General features: G+C 41.4%; 1 protein-coding gene across 2 annotated transcripts in view; it reads right to left on the reverse strand.

Moving 5' to 3' along the window:
- LOC125300857 (inactive N-acetylated-alpha-linked acidic dipeptidase-like protein 2) overlaps positions 1 to 19,247 on the reverse strand; it is a 213,473-nt gene that overhangs the window by 53,884 nt on the left and 140,342 nt on the right. For both annotated transcript variants that reach the window (XM_048253010.1, XM_048253009.1), the window contains exons 7-9: positions 13,815 to 13,907; positions 12,138 to 12,343; positions 10,789 to 10,917 (exon numbers count right to left, since the gene is read on the reverse strand). In XM_048253010.1, the coding sequence (XP_048108967.1) occupies positions 10,789 to 10,917; positions 12,138 to 12,343; positions 13,815 to 13,907 (428 nt within the window). The remainder of the gene's footprint in view (positions 1 to 10,788; positions 10,918 to 12,137; positions 12,344 to 13,814; positions 13,908 to 19,247) is intronic.

Raw genomic sequence — 19,247 nt, forward strand, 5'->3', positions numbered from 1 at the left:
CAAATCTCCAAGTAGAGCAAATGTGAGTTAAGCAATTGTCATCCTTGAGCTCTGAATCTGTCTTCAAATATTAGAGTATAGCTTCTTCTCCCAGGCCCTTCATCATTCCCAATTAATGCCATGGGGCCCATAATCTGTACACTGTGCATTTAGAGTCACTGATAACAGTCTCACTATCTATCTGGGAATGTATGTGTGCAGGTGCCATGTGTGTCTCCATCTCTTCTCTAACACTAAAGCCTTTGTGGCCAGCACACAGCTCTAAATTCAAAATGAAGACGCCTGGTCCTCCAGGAGCTGGTGATAAAAGAAACAGCGGAGACAGAGACAGAGAGAGAGAGAGAGAGAGAGAGAGAGAGAGAGAGAGAGAGAGAGAGAGAGATACTCTGCTATTTCATTCCTTTGTCTGCTATGATAACGAGATGGTGAAATCACTGTTTATGTATTTGTGCTTAAAGGAATTCTGTGGTCTGAAAGGATTCTGGACAGGTGCCAACCCAGCTGTTGGCAATCACCTACGAGGTGGTACCCACTCCACTGTGCCCCAAATAAGTCTGGCTGTGCCTCAAAACACTGCCGAATGCCCACCATCATTGGCTAATGGCCGTGCTTTGCCAACCTGTTTGAATCACGTTAATCCACTGGAAGGAGACTGTGAGGGCGGTCTTTAACTGGATGGAGACAGGGAAACCTCATTGGAGTAGTGTTTGAAGATTTGGTCAAAATTACCCAGTGGATAACAGTCAGAGTGCTAATTCACACTGAAACTCCTTGATGGGAACATGTAGGAGAGCAAGTGGTTATTTTCCTTGGCAGAGTTTATGTGTGGCTGTGTGTGGGTATGCGTGTGTGTGTGTGTGTGTGTGTGTGTGTGTGTGTGTGTGTGTGTGCATGCGTGAGAGCTGCAGTCCAACTCTCCAAAAGCATAAATGAGATCTGCCGTGGGTGACACTGTCAGGTCCCTAAAGACTGACACACCCAATGTTCTTCAGCCAGCCATCCAAACTGGATTAATGCTGCAAAATGTCAGAAAAAAAACTTCTAGATGGAATCGATAAACCCATAAATAAAATATCATACGCATGTTACTTTTTTTTCTGTCTTTTTCATTGACTGACTGACAGCACAGCAAAATAAAATACTCAGGGAAGGTGGACAGGTTTCCAAAGATTATGTGCATAGAGTACAAAAGGAAACTGTATGATCACTGTTATCATTATGAACAAGAGACAAAAATGCATTATTTTTTACTACAAAGACAAATCAGATTGAAAGGAAAAAAACTAGGCACAATTCACAAGACTTCTGATGAAATAAAAGGCAAAAATAGCTTTCCATGAATCCTTCAAATGGCGAGTCGCAGAACCAAAGTACTGTATCTTTCTCAAAGCATAGCTGGCCAAAATGACATTGTGCCGAGGAAATAATTTAGAAGATGACTTAAAAAAATACATTTCCGGAAACAGGAGCCTGAAGCAGCCCACGTAAAAAGATAGGGATGTATTAATAAGACCTGGAATATAATAAAAGAAATAAATAGGGCTGAGGTTTAAGGAGTGGGAGGCTCCGAATAAAGAAAGATACACTTATGCACAGTGGGAATAGCTCCACAGTAGCCTGTTAGTGGCGTGCGAGGGCCTTTTGTGAGATCCGTCTGGTCCTGGGCCCCTTTATTATATTCGAGCAAGCCATTTCTCATTCTCCCACAATGCTCCCACTTCCTTGCGCTCAATATAAAGCTTTTGCTGGGCTGACCTGATGCTGGTAATAACAGGGCAGTAAAGCAGGTTAATATTGTTCAGCCGAGTGAGCTCATATGTCTGCATGAGCCTGGATGTCACTCCAGCCCACACGAGCCTCTTTGGGATCGGAGAGAATGCCAAGGTTATAATGCAGCAATCACTGAGATTAGGGACACTCTTCAGTTTGCCAGCACAGCTCCTGTGAAACATGCAGGCAGGCCTTTTACAGGCGTGTACAACACTAACACATGCTGATGGCTCATGCATTCTGTATGCAAATGTTGGTGGGAGTGCAAGTAATTAAAATCAATGTTAAGGAACCGCAGAATAAGAGGTTACGCAAAGTATTAGTGGTTGTATTAGTTTGGTGTTCAAAACCAGTGAGGTATTCTTCCACCTTGTGTGACGGTTTGCCCTTGGATTCCAAAAACTTGTTTTAGATTTGTTGGGTTGTCACTGTGTTTGTACGTATGCTGAGTATAAGGTCAGGAAAAGGGCAAGATAGCTGAGTGGTATGAGGGAGTTGTCTAACTAGAGTAGCCAGAGATTTTGCTTGTGTGAGAGGGGATTAGCACATAACATGCACTGTACTAATGTTATTTAGTGTGTTAAGGCTATGATGCTAGTGTCCTCCCCTGCTCTCACTCACTGAGTGACCATGTGCACAGAGAAATAAGGACAGGGAGGGATAACTTCAAACTTTTAAAAGTATATATGTTAACTATATACAACAACAACAACTGAGTTGGCAACAACACAACAACACACTCCTAAAAAGAGTGAGGAGGAAACAAGGAAAGTCTGACAAAAGGAAAGTCTGGCAAATATTCAGAAAATAGAGGCTCAATTATTTCAAAACAAACAATGAATACCCCTGAATAGAGGAGGGAAAAGCCTGTCCCTATAATGTCAACACTAGCAGGTAAAATGACAGGAAGAATTTAATGCTGGTTGCAAAGCCTACTTTGAAAATAACATCAGAATAACATTATCAACATCCACCACTGGTTTGATTGGTCAACATAAAGCAAAATAGCACTAAATATTTTCCTTCTCTCTCCACCCAACAAAGCTAGAAACATTATAAACTATAGTAGTTACAGTATGCATTAAGATACTTCATGAACACAATGATATAAAATCCCCTCTAGTCAGATAGAGTGCATGATTACAAATATGAGGAAGTTCAGCAAGAACAGAAAGTAATACTGTATGTTAATACATTACAGATTATTAAATAATATATATGTAATGCAAACCTACCCAACTCACACACATTATAAATTATGAACTTTACAGTAGCTAAAATAAAATAATAAAGACATTATCAGCAAGTATGAAGACAAAGCTTGACACTGGACTCCTCTAGTGACAGCGTCATTAGCTTTAGCGTTACATTAGAGTTCTGTAAATGTGACACTGGGGCCCCATGTGAAGTCATTTCGTGTGACATGTAATTTAATCAACTCACCACAATTAAACAGTCACTGTGTTAATAAACCGCACTTTCATAAGCACAGGAGAGGTCATTCTCTCTGACACAACAGCAGTGCGTCTAATTCCGCAAGCACAAGCTGCTAAGGCAGAGTCACATAAACATGACAGCAGCTTGAGAAAACACTCTCTTTATTGGGTCTCTGCTGTGGCTACCGATGCAGCCTAATAGGCTACGCACAAGTGATATAAGAGTCTTCATTTCCAGGAGACTAAAGATACTTGTGGTGCATATACTGCTTGAGAGGAGAAAGGAAAGCAAGCCAATTAAAATAACAGCTAGCTTCAATTAACTGTCATATGGGTGACAAAATGACCTGAAGGCGAACCCTGAAGGTAGCAGTGTGCACAAACACACACAGACACACACAGACTTCCATTCAATTGCAATGTGTGAAAAGACAATAGTGCACTAGTGGCTGTGATGTTAGTGTCCTTCCCTGTGAATGTGTTCCGAAGAGCATCACAGAGTGGCCAGGTGCACAGAGCAATACTAGGGGTAGGAGGGGAACGACGGAGTGAGATTACGGTGCTCTCACACACACATGCACACTGTAAACAAGCTCAGCGTGTAAATGAAGAAGCCGTGGGAGGTGAGCATCTAATTCGTCATCCGAGAGCCCGTCGGACGGTGAAGGTTTATTGATTGTGGACAAATTGATAGCCGACAGAGGCGATAAAACATGCATGGCTGCCGCGCAGTGCCGCCGATACACTTAGAGATACTTGAGTACCTGCTCCCCACCTCCTCCCACTCCAAAAGCGGCAGGATGCAGAGGAGGCCCCACCTAGGCCACTGCACTGATTCAGGACCGCATAGGGAAGCCGTAAATCGTAGCCTCGTGTGTGTGTGTGTACTCCACTGTAGCTTAGCCCTCACAGTTTAATTACTAAAAGCAAACACTGCTTTGTCAATGTGAAACTACTCACATTAACAGGATAATAATACAATAACGCCATATCAACGGATGAAAAAGATAGTAGATATCGGCAGGCAGGCTACTGACCCACTATACTTTGAAAATAATGAATTAGGACGCAGTGTTGTGGTGTAATCAGAGAATCAATGAACACTTTATGCCACTGACTTTATGATCTCATTCAAAGACAACGTTAATGGAGCACATGACAGGAATAGGTTTCATATTCTCGGCAGGTAGTTGAAATTTTTGAGGTCATGGCCTTAGAATATTGCTAAATTAGTTGTACACTATAACTGATAACTGACAAGGCCAGTAAATGAATGTCGCTGAGGATAGAACAGATTGGTGCAGAGATATGGACTGCCATATGTGGATACTACTCACTAGTGTGAAAGGGTGCAGACCTCTCCGCAAAGTCTCATTGCTGTATCTCCCTAAGGTGAGGGGTTTTTAGATTGTTCTCCCTACTGTTGTGATGTTACGCATCAGCCATTGCAGACATCTGACAATGAGGAAAGGCAGGGCTGATAACAATGGGGACTGAGTGGGAAACATTTACCTATAATTCATGTGATATATCTCTCCTGACAATGTGTGGGAACTCGTATAAACCCTTAATGGTATATTCCTCTACTAAGCTACCACTGTCTGTCTAACATCTTTTGTATTTTGTTTATTTTGTTTTTGTGTACATCTTATTTCACAATATTTCAACAACAAAATCTTCCTGGGCGACCTCAAACAAATCTGTTATCAAATTTGAATTTGCTCTGCAGGTTTGTCTGGAAAGGATCCCATTGATGCCAGTTTCCAAAACGTTTCCGTTTTACGACTTAGAGGGGTGTAACCAGCAGTGAAATTAAACCTAAATTTAAGCATTAAACTCATGTTTCAAATTGTTTCAGAAGTGCAGTAAAAGCATATTTCTTGTTTACAAAGGTTTTAAATTCAGTTTTTAACTCAATTCCCAAAAAAATCCACATCTGTATCTCTTTAACCCTGTCACCATCAGCAAAGCCATTGGTTGCATTGATGGGAAAGCTTTCCAGACTGACCTGAGAGAAATTTCAAATTTGCGAAGTGGTTCATCCGAGTTCATCCAGTCTACAAAAATAGCTAATATCCTGGAGAATTAACACAAACTGCACAGAGTATGACAATTTTAGTTAATAAGCAAACAATTAAGCCAAAATGTTGCTCTCTATGTGCACCTGTGGTTTGTTCTTTTCAAAGAAGCAACACACTTCCCTGCTGGAAGCCATTTTCGTCTCAATATAAAATAGTTTATTTTTCCTCTGGAAAGGAATCTGTTCAAGAAATGCGTTGCTCTCACAGTTTAATAACACCTGTGGAGCAAAGCGCGCACTGAAAGCACAGCAGGATGGCAGCATGAATGTCAACGTGATGCTGGAGAGATGGAGTGCCTTTAAATCTCAGCAACCAGTCGAGTGTCAGTTGGCTGGTGGGTGAGACGACAAGGCTGGTATTAACTCAAACTGCTACACACACACACACACACGCACACAGAAACGAATGATTCATAATTATCATGTCAAGAGCAAAAACACACACTTGCTTGATGGAATCCCAAAGACACTTCAAAATGGGAGAAGTGGAGGTGGGGCACCAGATGATTGCTGTGTTTACTGTGTTGTGTGCACTCCCTGTTTCTGAAGCACTGACTAGAGGGGGGTTTACTTTGAGACTGGGGAGGAGTGAGCGCACACACACATCCATGCATGCACACTCACGCACGCACATACACACACAAACACACACACACACACACACACACACACACACACACACACAAACATACAAACAAACCCCACACAAGCCTGCTAGGTAATTTGTGAGGCAACAGATCTTCTGTCTTGGTTGCCACCGCATATGTGCACACAGCCTGGGAGCCTCGTTCACAAAGGTAAGTGAGTCATTAATTCAAGGGTACAGTAATCACTGCTTCAAACAATGTGCCTCCACACTGTTGAGGCATTCTGGTCAGGTAACATGATGTCTCACCTGAAGGTTGCACACACTGTTTCCAGGTGGCAGTAGCAGAGCAGAAAAAAAAAAACAGGTGACCAGCCTTAATTACCATAGTACTTTGCATAAGGTAGCTGGTGCCACTAATATCAGAAAGCTGTCGCGTTGTAGAAAAAACAACAGTTTTTTAGAACAATACAGTTTCGTGCTCGCAGCCCACTCACATTTATCTCTGAGGTCAGGGTGGGCTTTCCATGAGCTCAACGGTTTCCAAATAGGCCCACTGGGTAAAGGTTCCAGCCACCAGCTCCCACTGTTTGGATGTGGAAGAGGAAATAACTATAATCTGTTTCCTCTCTAAGTTATTACAGAAAAAGGTTTATATTGCGAAAGACAAATACATAAAATACAAATCTAAGATATAACCTACAAATGCCAATGAAATACATATAATATTACATATAATAAATGATGGTACTGAATAGATCTGAATAGTATCTTAACAAAACATACATTATGAGATATACGACTATGCCACAACTACCATAAGAGGTTATGAAATATTGCTGACTACCAAGGGAAAGAGGACATAAAAAGAAAGGCGTGATTTTCTTGAGATAGTCTCTGTGCAGTAAGCAATATTTGCTGTAAACATGTGATTATGTTGTCAACAGGCCATGGAGAAAAGTCTGGTGTAGACATGTAGAAATGTCTATGTTGAGGTCAAAACAACCTTAGTGGAGTGAAAAAAAAAGGTTTCTTCTGTGTGTGAGCTAATTTCAATCCAATCTGCACAGCCAGAGATTTGCTTGTGTACCATCTTGTATGCATTTTTTAATCAGACTTGACCATTTCTGAGAGGATTACAGGATCCACTTTTTCCACTCTAAATGGATTTGGCATCTGAATATAATCAAGTCGGCCTGTCAATTCTTATATAGGTCAGTTTCACTGGTTCTAATGCAGGGCATGGAGCAGGAAGAGGGATATGTGGACCTAATGGTGATATCCACCCCCAGTGTTTGGTGCACCTCCACCTCTGGGGAGTAGTGCTCGCTCTATGCCATTTAGTCATTAAAGATACATACAGCCATATATGTAGCAGTATGCATATTTCAGAGGACATACAAGGATACAAGGATACAAGGAAGTTTATTGTCACATGCATATAGTTACTGGAAGTAAGAAATGCAGTGAAATTATGTCTGGTGTCAGCCTATTTGTGCATTAATGAATTATAAATAATACATTCTGCTGTCCATTGTAATTGCAATTATTAATGAAACTGTGATCTATTCGCTGGCAGAGGAGTCATTTGTGACTACAAATATGTCTCTGAAATAAGACCTGATGAATCATACTTGATGGGCATGGGGTTCAAATGGATGGACGAAAGGGACTAAATGCTACTGTGTACAACAGGGCGTTTATCAATGTGACCCAGATTTTTTTATTTTTTTTTTCCATCAGACAGCACAGTATCATCACTGTGCATTTAAAATCAATTTACAGGGAGAATCTCTTCCTTAGTGGTAATAGATGTTGGGTTAAAGTGGATTACCAAAGCTTAACAGGTTTTAGTTCACCTTATCGGACAGAACTAGCAAGGGACACCTATTAGGTGCAGGACATTTGTAACGAGACTCAGGATCTTGAAAAATGGAGGCAGCTCGGGGCTTACTGACACATTTCACCTTGTCTTGGGGGACCTCATCCACACATACATGTGCTCTACGGAGAATTGCAGCAAAACGAAACATGCCAAGTCCAAGCTAATCTGGGACACGCGCCGTATGGGGTAAATCGAACAACAAACAACATCTTTCTCAGTATAACAAAACTCAGGAGAGTTACACACACTTGAAATGTATGATGAGCCTTTTTGGGCAGACAAAAAAAAACATCTAGATGGATGAGGATGACACTGTACTCCTTTCATCCTGGAAAAGACCAATCCTCCAAAATCCATGGTTTAAAATAGACCCGAAACACACATACACTCACTTGTACACACACACGGGTGCAACAATACCCAATTAAACGATGAAAAGTCTCTCAATTTATTTTGTATGCTAGGCCCTGTAATCCCCAAAGAAGGGTCTGTTTTATTATAATTGGTTCCAAAGCACCCATTCGAAACACATCAACACAGTGGCATCTCTACTTTGAAGACAGCTGCAAACTAAGATAAGTGGAAAATATTACCCGCATTGCACTGGCGTGATTTATTGTATCTTTAAAAATGTCTCAAAATTTAGAGACAGTTTAGCCTACCTGCTGCCTCCGAGTGCAGCCCAAGATAAATAGTGAGATTGGAGCCGTCCAGCTAGTCTGCGGGAACTACACGTACAATCAAGAGACATCAGCCGCTCTCGCAGCAGGGAGAGGAGAAGCCCTGAGGTTTCTTTTCCCACTCCTCACGACAATTAAGAATCACATTCTCCGCTCAGTAACAGGGTGACATTTGATTATAGATTTGTTCACTTTAAAAAAATTTTTTTTAAAAAAGCTTTTTTGTTCAACTTTTAGCTAAATGTGTCTCTGTTGTCTCTTGTCTGCTCTTATAGACACAGTAGACATAAGTGGGAATGTGTGTTTGCTTTATAGATGCAGCTCACTACACAAAATAATTATTGCAACAGAATAAAAATTAACACAATAATTTGAGACTGAGGGTGGGTAAATAAACTGAAGCTGTCACCTTTTGTTTAGGCAGGTTGAGTGTGATTGACACAGGTGCAAGATAATGGCAATCAATATGCATTACAGTGTGCACACACACAAAGGGAGAGATGGGGAGAGAGAGAGAGAGAGAGAGAGAGAGAGAGAGGGAGAGGGAGAGGGAGAGAGAGAGAGAATCCCTTCACATACACCTGAAATTGCAGCACCTGATTACTCTAAAGCAATTACCAAAGTCAGACACAAACAGAGCCCTGTATCTTTGATTGGATGGGAATTCATTCAATTATCATACTAATAAGGGCATCTTATGTCTTGTAGCTTGGGAGAAGAAGGGGAGTTAGGCCAGTTAGGCCAGATACCATTACCGTAGTCATTAGAAGCTTGCAAATGAGCTCAAAATGATGGGGATGAATTATAGAGAGCATAGAATGGCACTAGGCTCTCCACAGAGTGAAAATAAGACACCACAGATCTACTGAAAAATACTAAACTTTTCAGACATCAGGAAGAAATAGATTTGATTTATGGAATCAGGAAAATAGGCTATAATGATAAAATGTGATTGGATGCTTAAAATTAAAGTCCTACCACAAAGAAAGTACCAGTGGCATATTAATATGAGCCTGTGAACATATGAAGAACAGTATGAAAGGCTGGCTCACCATTTCAAACCAACATTTTTGTCTGAGAGTAACGTGACTGCATTGACAATCGTGCTTTGACAAACGGCTCTGAAAAGCCAGGAGGATTCAGTGAAAGGGACAATGAAAGATAATTATGCTACGTCCAGCAGTATGTTAACTCATTCATATAGCAACTTTCTCTTTCTTTCTCCCCCCACTCCACACAGACATTTGGAGGACATATTCCTTCCTGTGTCTTGAGATAAGTCTTTCTGTCTGTTTTATAACAGTTTATATGACCTGTTAAAAAGTTGTCATAGCTCTGGACACTCTAGGGTGTCACTGCAATTATCTATAATGGTAACATAACTGTTAGGTCAGGAAATGCCATTAACACTATATGGCAACAGCCATGGCATTCTTTATGATGGTCATGTTCACCTTATGGTGGAGGTTTCAAATAATGTGCTAGTTACACTGCTTGGAATTGTTGACTCTCTGCCATGTTGTGACTTTCCAAAGATTCGGAAACTACCATTTATTACCAGCTCAGTTCTCATATTCTTCATTGAGTATGTTATCTGTTATTCATGAAGCCAATTCTAAATAAGAACTTCCACATGACCGCAGACCACTGGGAATCACATGGTTCTGTGAAAAGGTTGCTAAGACTTTGTAGATTCAATAAGTTAACACGCTAAGACCCTGCTGAAGGTCATAGGAAATGGGACCGGCCGTATGTGTGTGTGTGGGCAACGCTATTTCTCCATCTGCAATCCTGCTATGGAGCTACTCCAGCTGTGCACTCTGAACGGGTCAAGACTTACTTTATTACTCTGAAATGTCACAGGTGGACTGGCATTTAGGCTAATGAACAGAAATGTTGTTTCAGTGAAAATAATGGGGTGTTCTGTCATTACCACCAACCACATGACTCACTCCGACCTGCAAAATCCTCCTGTCAGATGGAGCTCCAAGACCAGGGGACTCATTGACAACATTTTAATAGGTTAAGCTCTTTACCACTTCGTTGTCACCTCATACAATTACACAAATTCTGAAAGCTAGCAGAGAGGAGAAATGAAAATCCAACAGATATTGAGATAATCTAAATCAGGCTCTTGAGGTAATTTATATGACTGGTATATCCATTTTTAGAGATCACATTGAACTTAGTCTGGCAGGTTGGTTGACGGACACTTGCATGCTTACATATTGATTTATATCCCAATATATGGTCTGGTATCCTCTGTAACATTTCAACTTAAAACACATAACTATTAAGCACAAGATGTAAATATATGTACATATATGTAAATATATGTAAGAGTTAGGTACCTTGTGGATGTCGGAGGCCAGTTGAAATAGTGAGGGCGAGGCTGTGGAACAAGATGACCTCCCGACTCGGACTGGACTGTAGAGACTGATGTAAGCAACAGCACTGCTCTCCAACACCACCCGATTCTCCTGTGTCACAGCATCAAGATGAGAGCAAGATTTATCATCATCATCATCATCATCATTCTTATCACCAATAATAACATCATCATCATTGTCATCATCATCAATTAAAACATTATTATCATCACTGTGGTCTTCATCTTCACCTTTGTCTGTTTCATCATAGTTTTCATAATTGGTATAGTATAAGTATAGTATAGTATATATACTCTTTTGATCCCGTGAGGGAAATTTGGTCTCTGCACGGACTCCCAATCCGTGAATTAGTGAAACACACTCAGCACACAGTGAACACACAGTGAGGTGAAACACACACTAATCCTGGTGCAGTGAGCTGCCTGCAACAACAGCGGCGCTCGGGGAGCAGTGAGGGGTTAGGTGCCTTGCTCAAGGGCACTTCAGCCGTGCCTACAGGTCGGGGTTCGAACCGGCAACCCTCCGGTTACAAGTCCGAAGTGCTAACCAGTAGGCTACGGCTGCCCCTTGTTTTGCCCGTGCACAGTATTTTGAGACTATTTGAGAAAATGCCCCAGCCAAATTACTATTTTTGACTGGTTAATTATGATACTTTTGATTGCACTTCCATCAATGCCTGCCACAAAACAATTTCAGGTAACACTTTATTTTAATGTGTCGCTGTTACAGTGTACCTACCTAATTAGGTACAGTGGTACAACCTGTGTAACAACATGTACTATCAGGTACTATCATTGTACTTGCATTATGTATTTGTGGGTACCTACATATAGTTGTTACATTGTAATACTGAGTGCTTTTACAAAACTTTGCCAATTTGCCTAAATTTTCATCAGAGGCAAAGAGCTGACCTGAGACCTGCTGGATGGGGTAAATCTGGTTATGATAGATTTGATATACAAAGCATTCTTAGCTCCAGTCAAGGCCTCATTGTCTTCAGTGTACATGTAACAGCTGTGCTGCTACAACCTTGTTACTCTGTTCAAATTTCTTATGGACTGTTGGCTATATTAGCGAGCAAGTGTCTTTTTTGTCTGACAATGTAAACAAAGCAGGTGGATAAACACTTGTGACCTCTCATTAAACTCATTGGCCCACCAACACATACAACACTGCTGTTTTCCTTTGGTGCTTGCAAATGCATCTGGATATTCTAAATGAGCAATTCCACCAAGACATTATGCAAAGGCCACTCAGTCAAGAGGCACAAACTCAGACCAGAGGGGGTATTTGGACTTTTCTGACTTTACCTCCCCCCACTCAAATGATCCAATGCTACCAAGTGCTGACCCCCCCCAGGAGGTGAAAATGATGGTACGGTCTGGCTGCCAGCCCAGATGGGCCTGAGACATCATAGAGGAAATGAGCTGAGTCATGATGGCAGCACCACTACTCCAGTCCTCTGAAGAACCCTCATGCCAGCTGCCATGACGACTGCCCACCAGAACATATCGATCTGTGATGTAGGAAGAAAAGAACGATGACAAACACACAAGAGAAGCGCACATGCACAGTCAGCTGGCCTTCTTGGTAATTTCTTAGCAATTCAGGCCAGGGGATCTTTAAATAACATCATTGAGTATTTTTGAGGCCTGAAAACTCACTGACTTCACCAGTCATTTTATGAAAAGAAAAATACCTAACCCCTCCCTATCCAAAGCCACCTGGATAAGAAATGAGGTGTGAATCACATGTCCAATATGTGGCATCAAGCATTAAAATCTAACATCTGGTAAAGCAGCAAGGAGGGAAAAGTTCCCTCAAAAGATTTGTGGTCCATAGAATAAGTTTAGCAGCAAATTATGGCAGACTAATAGCAGGCGGTAAATCTGTGGGGTAATTTTAGGAGTGTTTAAACAGGTAGACATTCTGGCAAGAGGTGTGGAGGAGGAGGAGGAGGAGAAGGAGGAAAGATTAAGGACCACCACTGCATCAGGGACATTGATTAAATCATCCACAAGAGGCCAGAGCTAGCCGGTAATTAAAAGCCCATTTGCAGCAGCTAACCGCCCTGCGTTTGCGCAGTAGTGCACCAACATTGTTTTAAAAGGACAGTTTGTCGTTAGCGAAGGTCTGGGTCCACTTGGGCATTTGAACTAAACTTTACTTGTATTGGATTTCCATTACAAAACAAGCTCTAGCTAACCATTCCATCTGTCTATTTATTCTATCACATACACTAAGACCATATCCATACACCTGCACATTCACTCGTCTTGATATTTCACTGGGTTCATGTACTTCAAAACATTAATAAATGGAAAATAAACTAGAAATGAGACAGCAGAGTAACAATCAATAAGAAGTATAGAAAATGTGGTTACATTTAAATCAGTAAAGGACATTAAAGAAATAATATGACATAGTGCGACTGCAATTTGGATTTCATGAGATTGTTGTAAATATGTTTTCAATCCTGGAAGAGTGCGAAATGGAAGAGGGGGATTTGCAATCCTACCAAGTAAGCAATGAATGAGTGCATCTGAATGTGAAAACAGCTTTAAACAACAGCCTGTAAGAAAAGTGATCTTTCAGTTTTATTTTTCCAGTCAAATGGGTAGTTAAAACCATGTAATTGAGAGAATCTGTCTTAGCTCAGATCCGGCTCTTTTTTCAACTGTCAATCATGGATGAATAAACTACAACCCATTTAATCAGACATCTTTGTGCAACAGCAGTATACACATACTGTTTTTCAGAATTACGTTTAGAAGAACGTCCTTTCATACAGGCAAAGTTATCATAACCCAATATACAAAAATCCATTGACGCCCCTGTGCGCCAGTCACACACTATATGTTTTAACCTTTTTTATTTTGTATAGTGAAATACTGACCAAGATTATTGTGTCAGTATGTTGACTAACTAAGCCAGCCCCTCTCTGCCCTGCTTATTCATGTAAGATTATTGTGTCAAGAGTCTCCTACCTGGATTAATCCTTCCTTTCAGATAGCCAATGACATTGTGAATTGTCCTGTATGATGCTTGGGTCGTGACATTTAATGTGATTATTCTTTTGTCTGCAAGACAAACGTTTGAATGTGTGAAACAGAGATTAAATGCAGCACTCAATGCATAACAAAACCTTTTCATTTTTCTTAAAGGACAGCAGACATTAGAATCTATCAAAATGTACTTAGGAAATATGTCCTTGGTACTTTTGCAGAGAATGAAATAAATCATGTTTGGAGAAGTGAGCATAAAAACAACAACATTGTAAGTGACTTTTGTTCTACGGCTATTCAAAACAAAACAAGCATTCATCTTTTATTGCTTCTTCCCATGCAAGGATATGAACAATCATAAGTAAAATTACTCAAGAGTAAGTGTGAGTGACATCAATCAACACACCATCATTATGAAGAACATCTTATTGGACATTACAGAACATGAACAGCAAATTCAGAGCGGGAAAGATGAAAGAAGACAAATAGCAGGCTAGTGGCCTAAAAATTAACATTTCAAAATGGCATCAAGATTTTTTTCAGTCTTCTTTCACATCCTGTGAACACCATGTGTTGAAAAGCACAGGATACTTTATCTGCTGAAACATACAACTGAGATACCCATTTGCATCAGCCAAACAGTCAAACTCTAACAGGGAATGGGTTTACCACATATTTATTTGACCCAATACAAAAAAAAAACAAGTAATTAGTTCGACAGTAGCATCCTCAATGTCAATTCAGTGTAAGTAGACACAAAGTATACCATCATTACTATATGTAATTAATGTAAGTAACAGATGAGCCCTTAGCCTCAGCAGCACCAGATGGGGACTTATTCTCAGTGACATAGAACAGCACTGGCAATTTGCATTTAGTAGTCTGTGTAACGAGATGCAAAACAGTAATGCCATTCATCCCATGACTAGAGCGTCATAGCGGTGGCTTTGGCTGGGTGGGCCTCCATGCCTCTTCCTCTCTCTAAGAGAGCACGCTGGTCAAGAGCAGCCCTGAGAGGTAAACACACAGGCTCTATGACTGCTCAGTCTGCACACAACACAGTGATCGATATAAACCTTGTGTCCCCCTCAAGAGCTCCCAATCGACACTGATGCCACTTCTTCCCTCAAAAGCAAGAGTTCCACCAAGAGGCCTCGTACAGGAGACAAGCTTTGAGAACACCAGTGCTTTATTGAAAGCACTGGCAAGGAATGACATTTAAATCAATTCAACCACAATGAAAGACCTCAGATTTTTAGGATGGTCTTAATTTTCCTCTTATGAAACAGAACACATTTGTGTAGCATAACCTATCTAATGAAAAGGCATGTACTATTGACCACGTATTCCCAAATATTTACTGTAAGACAAGTTTTTTTTTTTTTTTAATAATAACAACAACAGAGGAACAGATAGTGAGAAGACGGAGACAGAAGAGAGACAGAAAAAGAATGACAAAAGACAATCTCCTCAGCCTGGGAGCTTCGATTCGCTCCACTCATCACAGCCACCTCCTTCTCCACAACAGCAATGCACACACAAGAGCAACTGCTGAAAATACCTCCATAACAGGAGCAGGAGTCGAGGAGGGCTTGATGGAAATGAAGGGGGTAGATTAAAAGACCAAACAGCCGTGACTTTCCCTGCAGATAAGAGGGGCAGGGGGGAAGAACAGACACACTGGATGCACTTGATGAGAATACAAACACAGACACTATGCATGCCAATCAATCCTCGCTCCCTGCTCTCTCTCTCTCTACACACACACACACACACACACACACACACACACAAAGAGACACACAGACATACACACAGATACAGACACGCTCAAATGCACACATGCACAGTCTCTCTCTCCTTTTGCTAATTATTGGTGGTCAGACAGCGAACGTGAATATTAATCATGCATACTGAAATCAATATTCATCATCAATACCACAGTGGATGAAAGTAAACCCCGTATCCCATAGGAATTTCCCCATCTTCATCCACTCCCCTACATTCCCCCTCTCTCTCTCTCTCTCTCTCTCTCTCCCTCTCATCCCTAGTCATCCAGCCCCCACTCCTGCGACACTGCACATGGAGGGTGTGATTCCCCAGTTCAAACAGAGCGTCAGTGAAGAGGATGTAGGCTCTCTCCAGGTTGAAGGCGAAAGCAGAATTGAAAATTCCTTTTTAAGAGAGAAGCCGGGTAGCGGGCAGATGTTCTGGCCTTGGGGTGTAGCACGCAGACACTGACTTTTTTATTAGCTTGCCGCGGTGCAAATATCACAGGGAAATAAAGATGAAGTTGCCACTAAAGATGTAAGCTTCATGGACACAAATAGGGGGGACCCTGTAACCACGGTTCATTGATACAGAGCCTTTTTGCCTCCAAGTAATTTCATTTTGTATAAAAATGCAGTGGCCGTCTAGCGGGGCACCGGATCTCATTTATCACTTTTGACAAAAGCACAAATGACTTTGGATAAAGAGCAAAGGATGTACACACAGCTCTGCAGTGGTTTTTAAAAGCTTCGCTGCTCAGGTGATATTACAGATAATACACTTACACTCATCCACTCTACAGCATGCACAGACAGCAGATACGCAGCAATACACATGTACAGTTTGCTGATATACTGTTTAACGTGAGACATTATATCACTGCTGTCATATTTTTCTTTTGCATGTGAAAAGTTCAGACACCTCAGGCTGCTACGTACTCTTTACTGTTTTGGATGGCAAGTCGACACCCTTGGTTTGGGATAATGGGAGCTCTCACGCTCTCAATTCACTCAAGCACTGTCAGCACAATCCGGCAGCGCAGCATTTTCTAAGGTCAACAAAGTTCATTGTTTTTAGACACGGAATCACAACAGACTACACAGCTGCAAATAAGAAAGAAAAAAAGTGGAACATTTCCTTTAATAGGATTAATTGCCTAGGGCAAATATTTGTTTACTGACAGAAGACTTTGTTTTAATTTATAGCTAAAACAACCAGCAGTTGACTATGTTAAACTATTGTCCTTGAAGAGTATTTCACGAGTGACAGTTTTATAGACCAAATAACTTGCAGCCTTATTTTCAAATAAATAGGTACATCCATTCCTAGGCTTACTAACTTAATAGAAACAAGTAATACCTGCATTCATAGTGTTAGATTTCTGTATTAAATTCAAACCAGAATTACAAGTGAAACAGATTACCACACAACCAAAGCCAATATATGGCCTGTCACCATTTTTAATCCATACTGACAATCCCCATTTCATTACATTCATTTTAAAATTTGGACCTGGAAAAATATTCCTGTTAAGCTGATCCACTCAATTCAAAAGCAATCTGAAAGTGCCAACCATGTCAATTGCCGTGCACAGCAGAGGTAAACAGCACACAGAATCGCTTGTGTTTTGTTGCAAACCCTTTGATACATCTATCAGGAACAGCTGCCAATTAATTAAATGCATTTTCTACAAATCAAGCTTAAGATAGAAGCAATATCTGTGCTTTTTCACCTCAACCTTAATCAAGCAATGGGGAAAGCTCAGAGAATGAGACTGATACCGACTGGTCTACCTGGGCACAGCAATCAATAGCATTGTAATTAAAGCCAGAGTGTTTCTATAAAGTTATTTCACATAGTGTTCTGCTCCTACGCAGTTACTCCGTGGACAATTTATTATGCTTAAAGCATTCAGCCAGGGGCCCGTGGGGACCCCAGAGCGCCCGTACAGAAGAGAGCCAGCGCCTCACAGAAAATCGGAATTCGTCTGGCCTCCCGCTCTCTTCGGTATTGAATTCTATTTTTATTCTCTTTTTAACGGTCTAAGATTAGATGAAAATGGCCAGGGTGGGACAAATACACAGTGCAATGAATGAGAGATCATTTAATACGACACATGGTGGGCCATGGAGCTCCTCCTGACAAAGGCGTGAACAATACATTATCTGCCACGGCAATGTGGGTGGGTGGATGGGTGGTGCGGGCTGGCTATTTCACCGGTGTCTATTTCCACACAGGCAACACGTAGGCCGCCTCTGCACCTCAGCACCTTGGCTCAATTCAACAGTGGGAATTGGAAATTAGAGAATACCGATGCTTTACAGAGAGCCTTAATTCAAAGTGGACGAGAAAAAAAGGCAAAAGCATAAAAAAAGAAAAAGAAAAAAACCACCACGAGAACAGATAGAAACAAATTATTTGAAACCTCTGGAGTGGTCAGTGCTTCACCCACAATCGATAGAGCACAGATTACTAGCCATCCAGATTTGATCGAGCTAATGGAACATTGCAACTCACGGTTGGATGGGTTTGGCTGGGTGGGGATGGGGGGGACGGGTGGGGGCTAAGAGGGCCTGGGGAAGACAGGGACAATTGGGCCTCATCCCCTGCGGTCTGCAATCGATGCAGTTCTGGTTACTGATATTTTGATCACATTGATTGCTGTGCATCAGGGTCAGGAGACAGTTCTGGTCAGTGCTCAGGAGTTATGGGGCATTACATGTTTGCTGATCCAAGCAGACTGAGAGACGGGGGTAGAGAGTGAAAGGTGACAGAGCTGACCTCAAAAGATCCCCCAGGGCTCACAGAGACAAGTTTACAACAAAAATATACGATGTACTAAAATAAAAATAAACATTATTCTATCGAATGACCAATGCTAAGAGCCTCCACTAGCGAGTTGCTTGGTGAAATGTCCAATCTTTTGTCTAATATCCAATTTACCGGCATCATCTAAAGACACACTAACACGCACATTACTAACATTTTCAACAGGCAAACAGAGCATTCTGTCGCTCTAATACGCACAAATGTATTCAAACAGACACCGTTTATGTACTAGTCCATGTACAAGCTCCCTCTGAAACACTGGCATTGTTCTATTATAGTAGTAGTACTGCATGGCCAAACAGCAGCTGCTTGCCTCATAATCACCCTGATAGCGTCCGTCTTTAACTTCTTTTAGGGAACTTTGGCAAAGGGATTTGACTCAAAGCCCATTTTCCCTCACTTTGTCGCTTGAGCCCAAATCCTGCACCGTCTATCAAGGCGAGACAACGGCACTGCAGCAATCTTGCTGGTCTCCTGGGTGACGATGCACAGATAAGAGGGGATTTTCAGTCAATAGCAGGAATTAGAGCTTAATACCCCCATTAAAAAGCCTGAAACAGATGCCCGCATAAGCACAACACCAGAAGAGGGCCGTGTCGAGCTGCAAAGTGTGGCTCTCAGTGGTTGCAGCACACAAATCATCCTCAAACAAACACCTGTCCTTTAAGACAACATCATGAAATCTTACAAGCCTCATCCAAAATTATCCCTCATCAACACTGTTTGTATACAAGAGGTATCCCAACGGTCAAATACAAAAGAAACCACAATGCTTTCATTCACAGAAGAAAAACAATTACAATCAAAGCTATTATG

Source organism: Alosa alosa, chromosome 9 (genome assembly GCF_017589495.1).
Source record: "Alosa alosa isolate M-15738 ecotype Scorff River chromosome 9, AALO_Geno_1.1, whole genome shotgun sequence".
Classification (NCBI taxonomy): domain Eukaryota; kingdom Metazoa; phylum Chordata; class Actinopteri; order Clupeiformes; family Clupeidae; genus Alosa; species Alosa alosa.